This window comes from Halichoerus grypus, chromosome 12 (assembly GCF_964656455.1).
Source record: "Halichoerus grypus chromosome 12, mHalGry1.hap1.1, whole genome shotgun sequence".
NCBI classification, from domain to species: domain Eukaryota; kingdom Metazoa; phylum Chordata; class Mammalia; order Carnivora; family Phocidae; genus Halichoerus; species Halichoerus grypus.
Window position 1 is genome coordinate 42,078,179 of NC_135723.1, and position 18,851 is coordinate 42,097,029.

Sequence of the window (18,851 nt, forward strand, 5' to 3'; positions counted from 1 at the left end):
CCGACGGAGGCCCCCTCCCCCGCCGTCTATCCTCCTGAATATTGCCTCGGATTCACTTCTCCGCACGTCCTACCTTCCAGAAAGTGGTCACTTTTCTGTTTATAGAGTTGTTGCTATTCTTTTCTTCGATCTCCTGTTGAGTTTGTAGGTGTTCAGAATGGTTTGATCCCTATCTAGCTGAATTCCTGGGACCAGACGAAATCCAGGTCTCCTACCCCCCATTTGTATATCTTCTTTGGAAATTGGTCCATTCAAATCATTTGCCCCATTTTAAAACTGGATTATTTGTCCTTTTATTATTGAATTGTAGAAATTCTTTATGAAGTTTATTTTCTAGATAAGTTTTTATTAGATGTATGATTTGAAAATATCCCCCATTCTGTGGGTTGTCTTTCATTCTTTACTTTCTTGATGATGTCCTTTGAAACAAACGCTTTTTCAGTTTTTATAAAGTTTGATTTATTGTTTTTCTTTTTCTTTTTTTTTAAAGATTTTATTTATTTGAGAGAGAGAGCACAAGCATGCACAAGCAGGGGGAGGGGCAGAGGGAGAGGGAGAAGCAGACTCCCCACTGAGCAGGGAGCTCCATCCTAGGACCCTGGGATCATGATATGAGCTGAAGGCAGACGGTTAACTGGCTGAGCCACCCAGGAACTCCTGTTGTTTTTCTTTTGTTATTTGTATATTTGATGTCATATTTAAGAAACCATTGCCTAATCTCAGGTCATAATGATACTTGTGTTTTTTTCTAAGAGTTTTTTAGTTTAACCTTCCCTTATGATTAGGTCATTGAACCATTTTGAATTTGCCAAAAATGCTTTATAAATTACCTATGTCCCAGAAAAGAAATCTGGACACTACTGCATTGTGAACCTATATTTGACCACATCTTAAATGTATACTCAACAAAAGAAAACATCAAGTAGCCTTTGACTTAATTACCCCTGTGATTTTTTTGGGGGGGAACCAAAATAATGATTTAATTTATATCAAATGTGTGTCTTTCCTTTAAGTAATGTGCAGGTTTTAAAACTGATTTAATTTCAAAATCCAAACAGTTCAATTTTATATTTATACAATTAAAAAGTAAGACTTTCTTTCAACTCTCAGTATTGCTTAGCAGATATGAGCATTATGGGAAATATCTTGTATATCATTCCTGATATGTGTGTGTATTCTAATATCTAGTGAATCATTGTATGAAGTACCATAACTTAGAAGTCCTCTGTCGATGGGCATTTAGATTGTTTCCAGTTTTTCTTATCAGAAGCAGTGCTTTAGAAAACATGTACTCTTGTGAAATTGGTGGATCAAAACATTTGTATGTTTTAAATTTTGATGAATATTGCTAAAATTATCTTACCAAAAATTTGTGCCATTTATTCTTCCTAGATGTTTCATGTTAACATTCTATTTTGTACTTATCATACTATAAAGGAGCTCTTTGGAAATTATGCTGTCTCTTAGCTGTTGATCATTAAAATGTTTCCTTAATACATTAAGTAATGTTTAAAAGCATTAAATGTAAGGAAATGAAATTTTCCAAAAAAATTCACTTTAGTGAAAAATCTAATTTTTTGAGGATGAAAGAATCTGTAACATATTTGCTGATTCCTTAAGAACTTCAAAACAAAACTGTACTAGGATAGAAAACTTACTAATATAGCCTCAGGAAAACAAAAACAGTAATTCAAGAAGATACATGCACACCTTTGCTTATTGTAGCATTATTTACAATAACCTAGATATAGAAGCAACCTAAGTGTCCATTGATAGGTGAATGGATAAAGAAGATGTGGTGTGTGTGTTTAAATATGTATAAACTTAATACATAAAATAAAATATACGAAAAGCATATATAATTATATAATAGACACACGATGGAATGTTACTCAGCCATAAAAAGGAATAAGATTTTGCCCATTTGTGACAAAATGAGTGGACCTAGAGAATATTATGCTATGTGAAGTAAGTCAGAGAAAGACAAATACCTTATGATTTCCCCTATATGTGGAATCTAAAAAACAAAACAAGCAAACAGAAACAGATCCATAAATACAAACTGGTGGTTGCCAGAGGGGAGGGGGGAGGGGGATGCGTGAAATGGGTGAAGGGGATTAGGAGGTCTATGCTTCTAGTTATAGAACCAGTAAGTCAGGGACGCCTGGGTGGCTCAGTCAGTTAAGAATCTGCCTTCGGCTCAGGTCATGATCCCAGGATTCTGGGATGGAGCCCCATGTCGGGCTCCCTGCTCAGTGGGGAGTCTGTTTCTCTCTCTGCCTGCCGCTCCCCCTGCTTGTGCGCTGGCTCTCTCTCTGAAAAATAAAAATCTTTAAAAAAAAACAAACGAGTAAGTCACAGAGATGAAAGGTACAGCATAGGGAATATACTCAGTGGTATTATAATAACATTATATGGTGACAGATGGTAGCTACACTTGTGAGCATTTCATAATGTATAGAGTTGTCAATTCACTATGTTGTACACCTGAAACTAATGTACATTTTACTTAATGTACATTATACTTAATAAATAAAATTTTATATATGTATGTTCTGCTTTTAAATAAGTCGTACTCTAATTTCATAGTAGCCATTTCAGAATTACTCTAGGGTAACCTTCACACTTATAACTAAAATATTGATTTTTAGAATTTTTTAGATTGACAATTAAGTGTGCCCCAAAGTTTTAATAAACAAAATGTCACCATTAGTGAACCTGCCAGGAGCTAAAAAAAGAAAATTGTCCTGTTAAGTGTATCAGTGTTCTAAGCCTTTATATTTCCCATTGTTATTTTGTATGAATAGTTGTTTTTAAAAATCTGTTTCATTCTTATAATTCTTGTAACCTTCCAACAAAACAAGTTGGTTAAGGAAATGGATATATATATTACTGTTATAGATTAAGAAAAAGGAATACAGAAAGACTGTGTTTATCAAAAAGGACACAAATGAAAGAGAACTCAGATTCTTAAGTATTTTAACTACAAATCTATACATCATTCTTTTACTGATTAACATTACTGACACTTTTATAAAAAGTAACATTTTCCTTGACTTACATATCTAAATTTTAAGAAACAGTTCTGTCATGAAGTCCTCAAATACATTTTTGAAAATGCCCTTTGCTCATGGGTTACCCTGGAACTTCACACATCTTATACTGCTATGCAATTTTGTCCAAAAACACCTGCACCAATGATTTATTCTTTGTTCATTCTAAGGTTTAGTGCAGAGTTGTAATTAAAATCTAACTTTATTTTAATGAAAGAAAAAAATTTAAATAAAGTAACGTTTTCTTAGCATTTGACCAAGTAAAGTAATATTCCTTTGGGAATATATCTTTCCTTAATTGGAAAGTTTTACTTTTTTATTTGTTTACAAAATGAACTAATATTTACATAATTGAATATTCTTTTTATAGTAGAGTAGTCATTGTCAGGTTGTGACGATGCTATAGGTTTGGTTTAATAGCATTGTGTAGATAAATGCAGTTTGTATTTCAGTAGTTAATGGTTTCAGCCTTCACTTAACTTGATTATTTGTTATAGAAAAAATTATCCATCTTGAGTCTTGCCTAATTTTATCTTACTCCATTTTTCTCTCTGACAGTGTTTCTGAAAACTCTGAAATGACAAAGCTCAGAGTAAAAACAGTAAATAGTGAAAATAAGTTGTAAATAAACTAAGCGTATAGGAATATATTGGTACTTTTTCTTAGCCTTGCAATCTTGCCTATATAAGAACAAAATATTTTAAGTGATTAATATATAGAATTTTACTCATTGAACTTTGTTAGTAGGCAGATTGGGAAAATGGAGTAAGATTTATCTTTACAGCCGAAGCAGAGTAGGGAGGGTCCGCTGTGACAGAAGCCCTGAGGCCATGTAATCAGCATGACATCAGCTGCACTAAGCTGTAGGTTCTTTATTTGTAAGGAGGCTGAAAAAATGAGCTCTATGGTCTCTTCGGGTCTAAAATATATGTTTCTGTGATTATAGTTTCATTTCTATTTCTTATTTTTGCCGCGCAGAACAATGCATTAGAACCAAGCCAAATTATGAGTCATCCTACATAGATGGATACCAAAACAGTAGAATTGTTTTGGGTTACATTAACATCCTTTATGGAATAGTAATAGAATAAATGTCTTTATTAGAAATTTTGGGTAATCTGTAAAGGAAGTGGAAAACATGGTTCTGTTCTGATCTCTAAAAAATATAAAGAATGAACAGACAGAAAAATCTCTACCTGCGAGTATGCGATTCTGCTTTTCCTACTAGCAAGTCCGAGTGACTTCTTGCAGTTCGAGCACTTGGCGCAGCACATGTTTGTTGGATGGATGTCTGCCTGGGCCAGACACGGTGGTAGGCGCTGGGGACTCCCCTACCCTCCAGGAGCGTTATGGGAAGGGCTAGCCTCGGGTACCTACAGAGAGCTATGGAATTTGTAGGACAGCTTATCCTTCCTTAGTGGCTAGAAGGAAACTTCTCGCTCAGTCGAGGCAGCGTACAGAAATCGGACAGGAGACTGGTGTCTTTATTGTCTGAAGCCCGGCCGTGGCGAGGTGGTCGTGGAAGGTGAAAGGCCGGGCTGTGCGACGTGCCGCGTCCCCTGTAGGCCCTTTGCTCGTGCGCCCTGGCGCTCCCACGCGTGACGCCTCTTTCTCTTCCAGCCCGTGGAGATCCCGGACGGCCGGAGGGCCCCGCTGCCCGCCCACTGCCGGAGCAGCAGCACGCGCAGCATCGACACCCAGACGCCCTCGGTGCAGGAGCGCAGCAGTAGCTGCAGCAGCCACTCACCTTGTGTCTCCCCCTTCTGTCCCCCCGGGTCCCAGGACGGTAGCCCTTGCTCAACAGAAGACTTGCTCTATGAGCGTGATAAAGGTGAGAAGGGAATCACCCGCTTAGATAGACGGTTCGTTGTAGGGCCGTGCTCGTTAAATTTTCTCCGTCTCAGACCATTACATCCCTTTTTTCCTTTGGTGGAAGGGTGGGATCGTAAAGGATTGGTTAATGTAGGTTCGTTCATTGGCTTCCCGTGCCCCCTTCTTTGTGACTCTCACAAACATCTTCCATAAATGTGTCAGAGGAGCACAGCGCATGGTTCTGACGCTGATGAAAGCTATCCCATGGAGTGCACACAGCGTTATACCCTATAACACACAGGGCTTGCCTCCGTATTGTCCGAGCTGATGATGCTTGTGGTAGAGGTTATACTGCGCATGCCTAACGGTAGATGTTGTCATCCCAGATCGACTTGAGGAAGTAATTTCTGGATACTCTGTTGGAAGGATGGGGATATTTTTAACCAAGTAGGTAAAGTTTGATAAGTACCTACCAGATATCAAGTGTTGTTGGGGTATGTAAAAGAATTGTTAACTAACTCCACCGAGAGTGCAGCACCTCTGGGATTTTTGTTGCTTGTCAGGCCTCAGCTGTCTCCCCTGACTCTCCTGTCCCTGTGTCCGGCACCTGGCCACCACTTACTCTCTCCTTTCAGTTGCTGGCCCCCTCAGACCCAGACACAGAAGGCAGCAAAGATAGCCCAGCTTCTACCTCCCTAGCTACTTCCAAAGAAACACTAAACGTATCACACATTTACTGCTTCTCGCCATAGAGAAATCCACCGTAGGCGACCAGACTTTTAAAACTTAAAAACGTAAAGGTTACAGAATCTTATAGGATTTTTGTGGTCCTTGTCCTCATATGACTGTCATTCCCCTTCATTTGTTTTATTTGGAGGTATTATTACATTTAAATGGCCAGATTTTAAGTGCTCAGCCCATTGAATTTTTACATATGTATGCACTCACGAAACTACTACCTAGCTGAAGATACAGAACATTTTTAGCATCCCAGAAGGCTCCCTCGGGCCCCCTTCCCCTCTCCATCTGGAAGTAACCACTGTTCTGATTTCCACCACCATAATTTAATTTTCCCATGTTACTGTATTTAACAGAAATGGGATGGTGCATGTGTATTCTTGTGTCTGGCTTCTTTCACTCATCATTATGCCTAACTCTGCTGAGATGTTAAATAGAAGTTACTTTGGACTTTGTCTTCTGCTTTTCTTTCTGTGGTGGATCTCAGCCGTTCTCCGCTTGCTTTTCACACTTTCCTGATTGACAAGCCTTGTGCACTTCCTGTCTCCATTACGGATGCCTTGAAGGCAGTACCACAGGCATCTCTTTGCTTCAGGTGGGAAGTCCTGATAGATCATAGAATGTCAGACGAGGGAACCTTGATTTCACTGAGGCATCATCCTACTGGCGCAAACACCTTTAGTCACTTCCTCGTAACATATACTATGGATGTTTCACAGTTAAACAAACAAGAAGACACCTTTCTTCTCATAGGATTTTGAAGGTCATTGGAAATATTTAAAGAATAGTTATTTGTTTTAGGCTACCCAGGTGGTAAATGGCAAGACAGGTCTGTCTTGATTCCAAAACCTGTATTCTGTGTTTGTTATATCAGTAGAAAGGATAAGTGCAGTTCAGGTTGACCACTCTTGCTATTTATTAGTACGTGTAGTTGGGAAAAGTAAAAAAATAGCAGTAATAATAGGGCTAGGCAGTTAATTTCTTGAGTTTTGTTTTCTTCTTTCTAAGTTTAATATTGTGGATAACTGAGAGACACTGAACCAAAAAGGAAGTGTATTAGGAAGGTGATGAGTGAGTTCCACTCTGGTTAACTGTTTGTGAGATTGCCTTCGGGGCCTCTGTGTGCCAATATGCAGTAAGGCAGGTAAATACATGGTTTCTGCATTTCAGAAAAGGTACTCACTTAGATCCAAGTTTAAGCCAGTATATGTTTTTACATAGAACATATGTAAGTTTAAGGGGTACAGTGTAATGATTTGATACATGTATAGATTTGCAGAATGTTTACCACAATAAGGTTAGTTACCATATCCTTCACCTCACGTAATTACCATTTTGTTGTTGTTGCTATGGTGAGAACATTAAAGTTTTACTCTCATAGCAGCTTTGAAGTATGCAATACAGTATTATTAACTAGAGTTACCATGCTGTACCTTAGATCCCCAGAACTTATTCATCTTATAACTGAAAGTTTGTACTCTTCGTCATCTTCCCCTATCCTTGGTCCCTGGCTGATTAACCACTATCCTACTCTCTATTTTTATAAGTTCGATGTTTTTAAGATTCCACATATAAGTGAGATCATACAGTGTTTTTCTCTGACTTATTTCACTTACCATAATGCCCTCAGGGTCTATTCATGTTGTTACAAATGGTAGGATTTCCTTTTTTATGGCTGAATAACATTCCTGTGTGTGTGTGTGTGTGTGTGTGTGTGTGTGTGTTCGTGTGCACGTGTGTTTATTTTCTTCATTCATCCACCGAGGGCCACTTAGGTTATTTCCATTTTTGGGCTATTATGAATAATGCTGCAATGAACATAGGAATGTAGGTGTCTCTTCAAGATAGTGTAATAATCTGAATTCTGACCATTTCTTAGATAAGTTAGACCTTTTTCTAAGACTTTTCCTTTTTTTGTATATTTTCCTCTATGTCTTTTTATTCTTCCATACCAGATATCTGCCCGCATCACACAAATTTTTTTTTCCCTTATGTTCCTCTTGTTTTTTTTTTTTTTTTGATGTAAAATGAGAACATTGGTCCAGCTCATCTCTAAGACCCAACAGTTTTTTTCCTAATTAAAAAAATATTTCTTAGTAAAGTGGGGTGATAATACCTACCTCATATCATTATTGGGGTTAACGAGATATTGTAGCAAAGTACTTAGCACAACCATTCGTCCATAGTAAACAATAAATTGTGTTGAGTGTGGCTAATTGTGACTTTTTAAAAATCTCTGTAAAAATTATGGAGATCTCAGAATCATTTTAGACATTTTTCTGTTTTCTACAAGACTATTTCAGCTTGGGAATTAAGACACTAGTTTCTTAACATATTGACCATATTTAGATTTGAACATTACTTTGTGATTAAGATTAAGCTGATGTTACTGTTCCCTGGAAAAATAGGTGACCTTATATTACAATGTGAACTTTCTAGTTCTTAAATAAATCAAGTCCCCTCTTTATGAAGAAAAAATTAAAATAACATCTGTCTCTCATATATGCATGTATGTCTATACGTACACACACGTATGGATTTTAGGATCAGGAATGGAGGTTTATGTATTTAACTTTCCAGCTTAAGAAACATTTGTTGAATATGGACTGTATGTCAGGTACTCCACTAGAGAGTGGAAAAATAGAGATGAATAAGATGTGAAATCTGTTTTTAAGGAATTTATGGTCTAATATAGAATAATAGTAATGTAAACAAATAATACACTATTATACAAGTAGGTTTAGAATACCAAAGGTACTAAAGAGGGAGTTGTTAGTTTTATAGTTTCTGAAACCTACATATGTTAGATCATTTAAACTATAGAAATAGTCTCTGACTCATTACTTCTCTATGTACAGTCTGAATTTTGTGTTTTTTAAAGATACTCATTCTTATAATTTGCATTTTACAGTAAAGAAAAAAATGGAACTATAGATTTTGAATAGGTTTGTATTATTAACTATGAAAACAGCATTGATACTGTAATTTTGTAATCAACTCGAATATATTTGGAGTACCTTCATATTCTGCAGTTCCTGTAGAGAAACTTTTTCTGTGGTAGAATAGCTAGCTCAGACATTGTTAGGCCCCTGGATAGGCATGCTCGAGAGGGGAAGGGGTAGCCATTGTGAATACATGCTCTCATGAGTGATGTGCTGGTGAGCTCATTAGTTTTCTAATACTCATCTGTGACATACTTATCCTTTTTCTGATTTTGATAACAATACTTCTTCCTATTCCTAACATATATTCTTTTCCATGAACCATGTACAATTTGGGACCTATAAAATAATTTCAGTTGATTAGTATATTGGTTTTTTTTTTTTTTTGGCTATTTCAGTTGCAGTGCCAAGACAAAAACACTCTGACTATTGAGAAAGGTCCAGCCATTAAGAGACTGTTTTCAGGCTTGGGATTTCTTTGTTCTTTTTTCTTTTTTTGCTAGGTTTTCCCAGTGACCTAAAGACTGAAGGCAGCCTGGTCACATGTATAAAGTTGTCAGGCTAACTAACCTAGTACCCACCACAGTTCCTACATTATGGTCCATGTGGAGAATTCAGGATCCAGAATAAGAGCTCTCATCTTGACATCCTCAGAATATACCCTAAGAGTTAGCCTAAATTTTTTTTACATTATCATACCCAAAATGCAAGGAGGAAAATAGTCATTTATATAATACAGATGGCAGCATCAGAATATTCTTTTAGCAGCTCTGCCAGCACTCCTGATGGTGGCCAGAGTGGAGCTGGGCGAGCCACAAGCTCAAGACATGAACCCGCCACTTAGAGTTGATCTTTGGCACAGTTTGCTTAGGCAGTTGTTCTACCTTCTGCAATTTTGCAAGATATTGTGGAAACACTGATTATTCTAATCATGAAGTCAACTAAACCATTCTACTCAGGCCAGCTACTAACCGTCATATTCCAAGAGTCCATAAATTGGGTACTTGGAACTTAAACTGAATTTTCCCACAAGAACAACGTATGTTATGTGGATGGAGTTTCCCAAGGCCTATTTACCTCATACTGTGATTAACTCATAAATATTAATATTCTTAAACTTTGGGTGTTAGGACTGAGTATCCGTTGGTTGTAGGGGAGAAAAAAATAAAGTATTATCTTGTCTTTTCTGGGTCCAGGGCCGCCCCTAGTCAGACTTTTGAAAGAGACTCTTTTTGACATCATCTTATTCCTTTCTACATACATTTTAATTCTATTTGCATTTATCGCTAGGGCTCATGTATCTCTAGGGCTCTTCTTTGGCCTTTGCCCTTAACAGACTTTAACCCTCTATCTTCTAGAGAGCCTACAATCAGCCGAGATTTTGTGGTACTCTTTGTGTTTATTCTGTGAAAATAAATATGTTGGATATACTGCTTTTAGCCACTACATCTTAAAATCACTGCTTTTGAGCCTGAGTCTGTTTTCTCTATCAAAAGAATCTCCTCATGTATAGGAGGAGATGTTCTAGGATGCCTTATCTTAGAAGAACCTCTTGGTAAAATCCCAAAGAGTATAGAGATACAACACTGGAATTATTCTATAGGTTAATGATGACCTATTCTAGAATCCTGTCCCTAACATCATCTCCCTGATTCTCTCTTTCAAGATATAATATGTAAAATCATATATATTCCCATTGTCTGACAGCACATAAGAAGCATCCAATAAATGCCTATTCCCCTCTTTAGAAAATGTTCACCGTTGCCCTGATGGCAGATGCTGTGCTAGCGGTCTATGGATGATGAGTAATTACTTATAATTCAAAACTAATTAATAAGTATGCATCTCAGTTCTAGTTGTTACAACCCAGAGTCTAGAATAGAAACAAACCAAAATTTATTAACATGCCTGCATATATATATTTCACTTAATCTTCTATTATCTATTTACCAGAATATAAGCTCCAGTAGGAGCAGGTAACTTCATTTTGCTCCTTGCTTTCTCCTCAGCGAATAGGGTAATGCCTGGCACAGAGTAGTGCCTAGTGGAGAGTCTTTCGAGTATTCCTTTAGGACCTTTCTTTATGGTATGTCCATTTTTCAGGGTATATTTTTATAGCTGTGTTGAATATCAGTATCTTTTTCTTTAGGTTATTAAATTGTATGTGTTAGGCTTTTGAATGTTCAGGAAGGGTGTGATAATGTCCTCCTCCCCCACTGTCACCAAAAAAACAAGACCGTAAACAGAACTAAACAACTAAGAGTATACTAATTTAGTGATGGGCCTTTGGTGGAAAAGAAGCCATGAAGTTCAAATTCCCCTATTGAAATGATGTGAAAGGAAGTAACTTTGCTAAAATCCATCTCATCTTCCACTCTGTTCATGACTGGGGAGAAAATAGGGTATCAGGTAGAGGAAAAGGGGACCTATTTAATTTTCTCCCTGTTATCTTTTGAGTTCCTCTAAGAAGAAGTATCAACACGTAGAGGCCGTTCCTTACACTGTGTCTCCTTGTGAGACTAATAGAAGGCAAGCCCAATGAGGCTGTTACCTGAGCTATGAGATTTTAGTTAGAAGCATGGAACGTGAGACTGGAAGGAACGTGATCGATCATCTATCTAGTCCCCTCCTCATATCTCCAGTGAGGGCACTAGAGTTGAGATAGATCAAAACTTAGTGAGACAGAGAGCCTAACGGTAATGAGCTCCGACTCGGGTACAGCCGGGTTGAATCCCTGCTCAGTCAATTACTGAATCACGTGTCCTTGGGCAAATTACTCAACCTCTCTATCTCAGTTTTTTCCTCTATAAGTTAGGGATAATGATGGTACCTGCCTCATAGGATTGTTACAGTGATTAAATGTGCTCAGGTGATTTTACTTTTGTCATCTATAATATTACCACAATCCTATGAGTAGGAACAGTGTTGTTATTTTAAGAAAGGGGAATCTGAGGCATAGAAAATGAAGTCACTTTCCTAAATTCTTTGGAGCCCAACAGTGATCTTCTGTAGGAACCTCATATGACTACTTGCTGCCCTTGCGGGAGGAATAGCCTCATGCAGGCCTTCAGCTGTGAAAGGTCCTGGTGTGTGGAGAACAGTCAGAAACTGTGTGGCTGGAACTCAGGGGTGAATGGTGGGGAGCAGAAAGCAGTGAGGGGAGAACGGTAGAAAGGCCACTGTTTCATAAGAGGCCTTGTAGGCCTTGTGAAGAGAAATGAAGGACCAAGCACAGAGCTTTGTCAGCTAAAGGACATGACCAGCTTTATCTTTAAGGGCCACACGCAGGTGGAACTACAGAAGTGGAGAGACAGCAGAAGGACAAGATAAGGTGCTCTTTAAATAGCCTAGTCCTGTGGTCTCCAAACTTGGTTTATCACACGCCCTTTCAGCAGTGTTTAATGTGTTCATATATTTCTAAGTTATGTATATATTTAATTCAATCCACAAACTATACATATACTAGCGAAGCATACTTTCTTATTCTTAAAGATAGAAAGTGAGTATGTATAAATGTTGTAATATTCCTGCATGTCAGCAGATTGTTTTGTGGGAAACCACAGGTGCAGGACAGAGCGAGACTGGGGGCTACGGAGGAGTTGGAGGACAGGGACTGAAGAGGACTCAGCAGCATCTGGTGGCTGATGGACGGATGAGGTGAAGAAGGGTAAAGGCGAGGTTCTAACAGAGTTCTAGTATGAGAGATGCAGAAGGTGATTACTACCATTAATTAGGCACTGAGTATCAGAGAAGGAACAGGCTTTAAGGAGAAAACAGTGCTAAGTTTAAGATTCTATGTTGGTTTCTGCCCAAAGACATTATAATACCATTTTTCTTTAGCAAGAATTGGGGGGGGAAACGTAAATACTGAGTTTTACCTAATACAGTAAGACAACATTTAAAGCATTTTGCTTTGCCTTCTATTCTGCACATAATTAAGTGCTCAGTAAATATTTAAGTGAGCATTTAAAATTAGAGTGAAACATTTATTAGAAGTGTTTATTTTTCCCCATTAGGATACTTTAGGAGCAATTTAATATGAACAGTGTATTTTAGTTTTTTGAAAACTGATGTCCCTGGAAATATTTCCATTTAAAAAGCTCAAGAGTATGAAAACTAAGATTATATCAGAATGATTTTCCTGAGAACCTTACTTTTCAACATACAAAATATTCTGTATAATCTGAAATTTATTTTCAATATAGCCATTGTGATTTATATTTACAAGAGGCAGGATTTTAGTCCATAAATTGGTTTGAGGACTATGTTCAATACAGTAATTTGCTTTCATTTTTAACTGCCATGTCAAGATAGTCAAATTCAGAGTGAGTAGTTAGCATATCAACGACTCCAGGTCACATTTGGAGGTAATAATAAGCCCTGTTCTGCATATCAGGATTATGTTTGTGGAAGAAGGATTGTACTTATTGTGAGTACACAAAAATAAAGGAGCAGCTATGATTTGTGTGCTTAATTTACAAATTGTTATCAATTCAGTGAATACTAAGGGAACAGTAAGTGATTAAAACACCTCCCCCCATATGACAAATATTTAATTAATGGAACCAAACATTTGGAATGTAAGTCAAGCCCAGTATTCAGAACACAATCTTGTTTGAAAGAGAGTTCAAAAACCTAAGTAGTGAAGTTCCGATGGTAGTTTTTCCTCCTTACCCTTTATTGTGTGCTGCTCGAAGGGAGCTATTAACGACAACTGATGTCTTGTTTTACTGAAATTCTGTAACCTTCTCATAACAGGTTGACTTTGAAACTTTAGAGACACCTTAGAGACTATTTCTAAAAGACAGATTTTCTCCTTACTTGTTTCCAATTTGGTCTTGGAGTTAACTGAACACACTTTCAATACAATTGGTAATGACAGCTGGTTCCAAAATTTGTTGCCAAGAAAGGCTATACAGTTTTGTGTTCCCCTGATTACATTAGGCCATTGAACCACACTACAGCTGATAATTTCATTTCCTGAAGCAAAAGAAGTAATTTTAATACTAGAGTGGTAATTGTTTAGGTCCTATTTGGTCAATCATATTTCTAATCTAACTCTATTGGCTAACTTTTCATTATGTTCCTCATCTGTCATTGAGTATAGTTTTGGTGGAACTCTACCCTCACTCTCCCAGGCTCTTACTCTGCTGTGAAGATAGAATAAGAAGGACATTCTCCTGGTTAGGTCTTCGTAGAGGAATCTACAGAATCTGTGCTTTAGACATTGATTTGAATTTCAGGATAATAGATTTCTATATGCTGAAGGATGACCTTATGAGCTGGTAGAGTTTATGCTAGGCAATCTAACCTGGGGAATCTGGTATTCAGATATTACCCTGCCTCCCCACCAGACACCGAATCTTACCTTTATGCACCCGAATAGAAGTAGAATGTGTGGATCTTTTAAGAATAACTTTCTCGTTCTTTTCTTCTGCTGAGAGAAAGTAGAATAGGTGCTTAATTTCTGAATGGTTCACCATTTTAAGTTTGCAAACTAGGAATGACGTGTTCTTTCTACTGTTACAGTCGTATTTATTGAGAGCTCACTGTTTCAGGCGCTATCCTGATTCTTTTATACACATTTTTCATAGCTCTCATATCAGTGGTTAGTCCCATTTTACAGATCAAAAAAGGGATCAGACTTTTCCTAGGTCATGGTGTCAGGCCTGGTAGAAGTCACGCAAGGTAGCCTGACTCCAAACCAGTGTTTTGACATTTTCATGATTGGCTCTCAAATTTGGCTCTGCGTTAAAAGCATCTGGGGGCTTTAAAAAAAAGGGGGGGGGAGCACATGCTGGGGAGGAGCCCCAGACTAATTAAATCAGAATATCTTAGGGATGAGGTCTGGACAGTGGTATTTATTGGTATTTTTGGAAACATCTCCTGATGAGTCTAATGTGAAACCAGACTTAAGAACTGCTGCTCTATAATTACATAGCTTGTTTTAGTACTAATTTCACTTAATTTGATAAAGTGATCTGATAGTAGGAGATAGAGCACATCTAAAGACTTCGGGCTAGAATAGAACCATGGCAAAGATTTTACATACCTACCCACAGAATAACTTAACTGAATAATACGATTTTTTTAATACTGAAATTGTGGACCATACTTAATATACCAGAAATAATGAAGGCCATATATAAGGAGAAATTCAGAAAACTCTTAAACTATAAAAGTACATGTAGTTTAAAAAATACTGTTTCTATATGGAATTCCATTGTTTAAAATGTCTCTAATTTTTTCCAAGCTTTAATTCATTATCATGAGTTTAAAAATATTTGACAAGCTACTTGTATTTTAATGGTAAATATGGTACACATATGTAAGTATGATCTGTTATAATAGCCAATAAAATATTTCCATACTCCTGATTTTCAGAGTTGGGTGATTCTTTATAAAGATAGATAAGACTGTTATAAATACAGGCAGAATCGTATTTGTTACATTTCATTTTATTAATTGACATTGGCTATGATGTTGTAAGAACATAAAGTAACACTTAATGTGAACTACATGTCTAGTTACTTCCTACTGAGAGATAACAGAATGTGAAAATTTACCATGCGTGTGAACAAGAGGGATTGAATTAAGATTACTGTGAGATTTTTCATCTTGAATCTCCTGAGCAGGCATGCTTACCTCACATTTATGTTGTTACTGAAATGTTTATTAAATTCAACACAGAGTTTCAAATGAATCAATTAGACTCCAAGTCTGGAATGGATAGAATAGGTTGTTCATGTGGGTTGTTTTTATTTATTTTTTAAAGATTTATTTATTTACTTTAGAGAGAGAGAAAGAGAGAGTATGGGGGGAGGGGCAGAGAGAGTTTTAAGCAGACTCTGTGTGGAGCACAGCCCAATATGGGGCTCGATCTCACAACCCTGAGATCACAACCTAAGCTGAAACCAAGAGTCAGACGCTTAACTGACTGTGCCACCCAGGCACCCCTATGAGGGTTGTTTTTATATCATGCCATTTTGTAAAGCAAAAAAATACCTTGTATGTTAGAACCATTAAAAATGTCACAGAATTTAGGGGTGGTAATTCCTTTAGTTATCTAGAAGCTCAGAAAGGCAGTTGTGTTCAAAGTTACACAACTAGTGACAGAGCTGAAACCTCAGATGGGGTGTCTCCATTCCCTGTTCCTCTTTGTCCTCTACCAGATTGCATACTTACCTGAGGAAAAAACTCCAGATTGAACAAATCGGTTGATGGTTTCAATTTTTTTTTCAAGCTTTGTCTTTCCAGACCACCAAACATTCAAATAAATGTTACATATATATATCCTCAACAACAAAACCCAACTTTTTTAATTGAAGAGGCAAAGAGAGATAATAGTATTGAATACTATCTTTCTAGGATAGCAGTATGTTTATTTTTTAACATTAATCAACCCCCCTCCACCCCCAAAAAAGAACAAGAATGTTTAAGTGGGTAAAACTCTCAAAATATAAACCTCTGAAATTAGAAAAACATTTAAGAAGAAACACTAATTTAGTGTAGATGTCAATAGGAAGATAATCAGTTTTACAGATTGTCCAACTCACATCTAGCTTTCAGTTCTGGGAGAGGCCCTTGAAGCCATTACTGGAGTCAGCAGAGAAATCCTATGGTCGGCCTAGTGACGTAGTAAAGAAGTAGAGCCCAGAAGACTGCAGCTATGGCCAAGATGACTTTTCTGACGTGCTGATGGGGAGAGTCCTCGACCACTGACATGGTCACACCCCCGTCAACAGTCCAAAAAGGCTTGTCACAGCCATTGAGCCCACGGCTTCAGGCCAGTTGTGCCCTCCCCCAGGGACTGCCGTCACCAATAGGAAGCTCCACGGAGGCATCACACGTCACCTCTCCTTTGTCTTGTGTGGCCTCTACGGGCCTTCTTGCTGCTTGGATGGGAAAGTGGGGTCAGGCTGTATTACACCGAGCTCAAGGCCTCGTTCTCGCCACTCGATTGTGGACCAATCTTTTCGGTCTAGCCTTGCTCAAATAGAGAGCAGCAAACTCAGACTCTAGCCCGGTTAATGATGTTTTGCATCCACCTACGAGAGAAAATTATATTCTCCCTCCCGCCTCCCATTTGTTTAAGTAATGTAAGATGAATGTCTAATCTAAGAAAATCCTTACATCTGAATGGCACGTGAAGAAACCAAACTTAATTCTAAGACCCATTTCCTTCCACAGGACTGTGTATAATCCGTAGGAATATCCATAACAGCAGTGACAGAGAAACTGTGGGGTTTTCTAGGTTTCCCAGTGGTGTGGCCTCGTTATTTGGTAGGCACTGATTTCACAGAATTATGGCCATATTTAAATGTAAGCACGCATCTCCAGTCCCAAGACTAACACAGATGCTCTTTGAATCATTCACCAAAGACACCAAGTGTGCCTCAAGAGTCTACTTTCTAAGCATGTATTATAGTTCATTAATGATGATAAAAACATCCCTATTACTCAGATTCTGAATGTTGCGCTGTGTTCTGTAGCCTAAACTAAAGCAACTCATCAAAATTGTGACAAGCGTAATTATGGTAGCAATGCTGTCTTTCAAAAATACACATAAAAATCATACATCTCAATAGATCATGTGCTTAGTATTTTAGCAGTGGGGATTTTTTTTGCATTAAGTCAGAATTTGTTTAAATGGGACTATTGTATTTATACAGGTATGTGACTGACTTTACAACTTGGCATCTTACAAAGATAATGACACATTTTGGTGGATTTGAATTTCCAAAATCCTTTGCCAGGTAGGAAAGGGAGAAATTACATATAGGTTTTATGGCTTTTCATGAATAGACCATTTTCTTTTTTTGGTCAAAAATATGAAGAAAACACATTAGGTAGTGATGCTTTTAGACTTCTCATGCTTCTAGTAGCAAAAATACAAACTGCTGGAAAAATTCTTTTATATAGATCTTTTAAAGGCAAAATTCTGAGCAAATTTTATTCTTCATAGTGGGCTAAGGGAAAAAGACATTATGTGTTGTAAACCTCTTTTTCCCCTGCATACATTTATTCATGGTGTTTAGTAAAAATGATGTTTCTGCTAAGAACGTTTGTAATGAAGATTATTCCACATACTAAAATTTTCAATTAAAATTGGTGGGACAGTGAGAAAACCTAGAGGACCCTGTATTATAATCTCTTATAATTCTTTTGCATGATTTATACATATTACCCCATTCATTTACATTTTGAAATACATGATACTGTATTTGTTTTCCAGATTATAGCTCTACTTTATTCAAAATGCAGTTTCTGGACCAAAATAACCTCCTTTTATGTTTTGTGGTATGGCAGATTGCTGTTGCATCGAAGCTTTTATTTCTAAGAAATGTACTACATGAGGGTGTTAGTAATAGCTTTGCAATAAAGGAAGCTCTGTGGTGGAAGCAGAGGGGCCATAGTGGATAAACTGTGCAAAAGGCTGCTTGTTTGGAAGTCAAACTTAATTTAAAAGAGCTTTCAATCACTAGTTAATATAACTGCTTTAAATTTACAGACAGTGGGAGTAGCTCACCGTTACCCAAGTACGCTTCATCTCCCAAACCAAACAACAGCTACATGTTCAAACGGGAGCCCCCAGAGGGATGTGAGCGAGTGAAGGTCTTTGAGGAAATGGCGTAAGTAATGTCTTTTCTATCAGCTGGGTTCCGCAAAGCTGTAAAGCTTTTTACTGAGACCAGTTGATCACAGATGAATCAACTACTCCATCCAGCTGATAATGTGTTTCAAAACCAAATTATGAAAAGGGAATTGAATAGGCAGGAGGGATCTTAGTGGACAACTGGATCCTGTGTGCTGGAAATACATAAGCTAGTACAAAGAAACCTGGAAATTCATCCCTGCGACCTAAAAGATCTATTTTTTAATCACTACAAATTTTCCTTTCAAAAGCTCTATTAATTTGGATGGCTAACGAGAAGGCGTTGAGCAGCAAAGTTAATATCCAAGTGTGGCTGGCCTTATGACAGGATCCCACAGGCCAGAAGGAAACTAACTTGTCTCCCTGTAGACACATCTAGCATGTGTATTCGTTTAATGTAGACTTCTCATTCGCACGGTTTTTTTTTTTCTTTTTGAAATTTCAGTGTGCGTAAATTAGAAATTAAAGGAAACGAAGTTCATGCTGTAAATACTTGGCAGAGTGGCTCAGGAAAAAAAAGAAAAGGCTGTGTGGCTGTTGGACTCACTCATCCCTTTGTCCCAGTGCGGTGCCTGGGGGAGGCCGCTGTACTCTTGCGACCTGGAAGGGGACAGAGACCGGTCTTGCAGGATTGCAGGAGTTGATGGCTTA

The 18,851-nt window shown here is 37.7% G+C and overlaps 1 protein-coding gene across 4 annotated transcripts in view; it reads left to right on the top strand.

Moving 5' to 3' along the window:
* Positions 1 to 18,851, top strand: part of GLCCI1 (glucocorticoid induced 1) — a 110,702-nt gene that overhangs the window by 88,424 nt on the left and 3,427 nt on the right. For 2 of the 4 annotated variants that reach the window (XM_078059296.1, XM_078059297.1), the window contains exons 6-7: positions 4,674 to 4,884; positions 18,057 to 18,177. In XM_078059296.1, the coding sequence (XP_077915422.1) occupies positions 4,674 to 4,884; positions 18,057 to 18,177 (332 nt within the window). The remainder of the gene's footprint in view (positions 1 to 4,673; positions 4,885 to 18,056; positions 18,178 to 18,851) is intronic. The other 2 variants (XM_078059294.1, XM_078059295.1) reach the window with 1 other exon arrangement.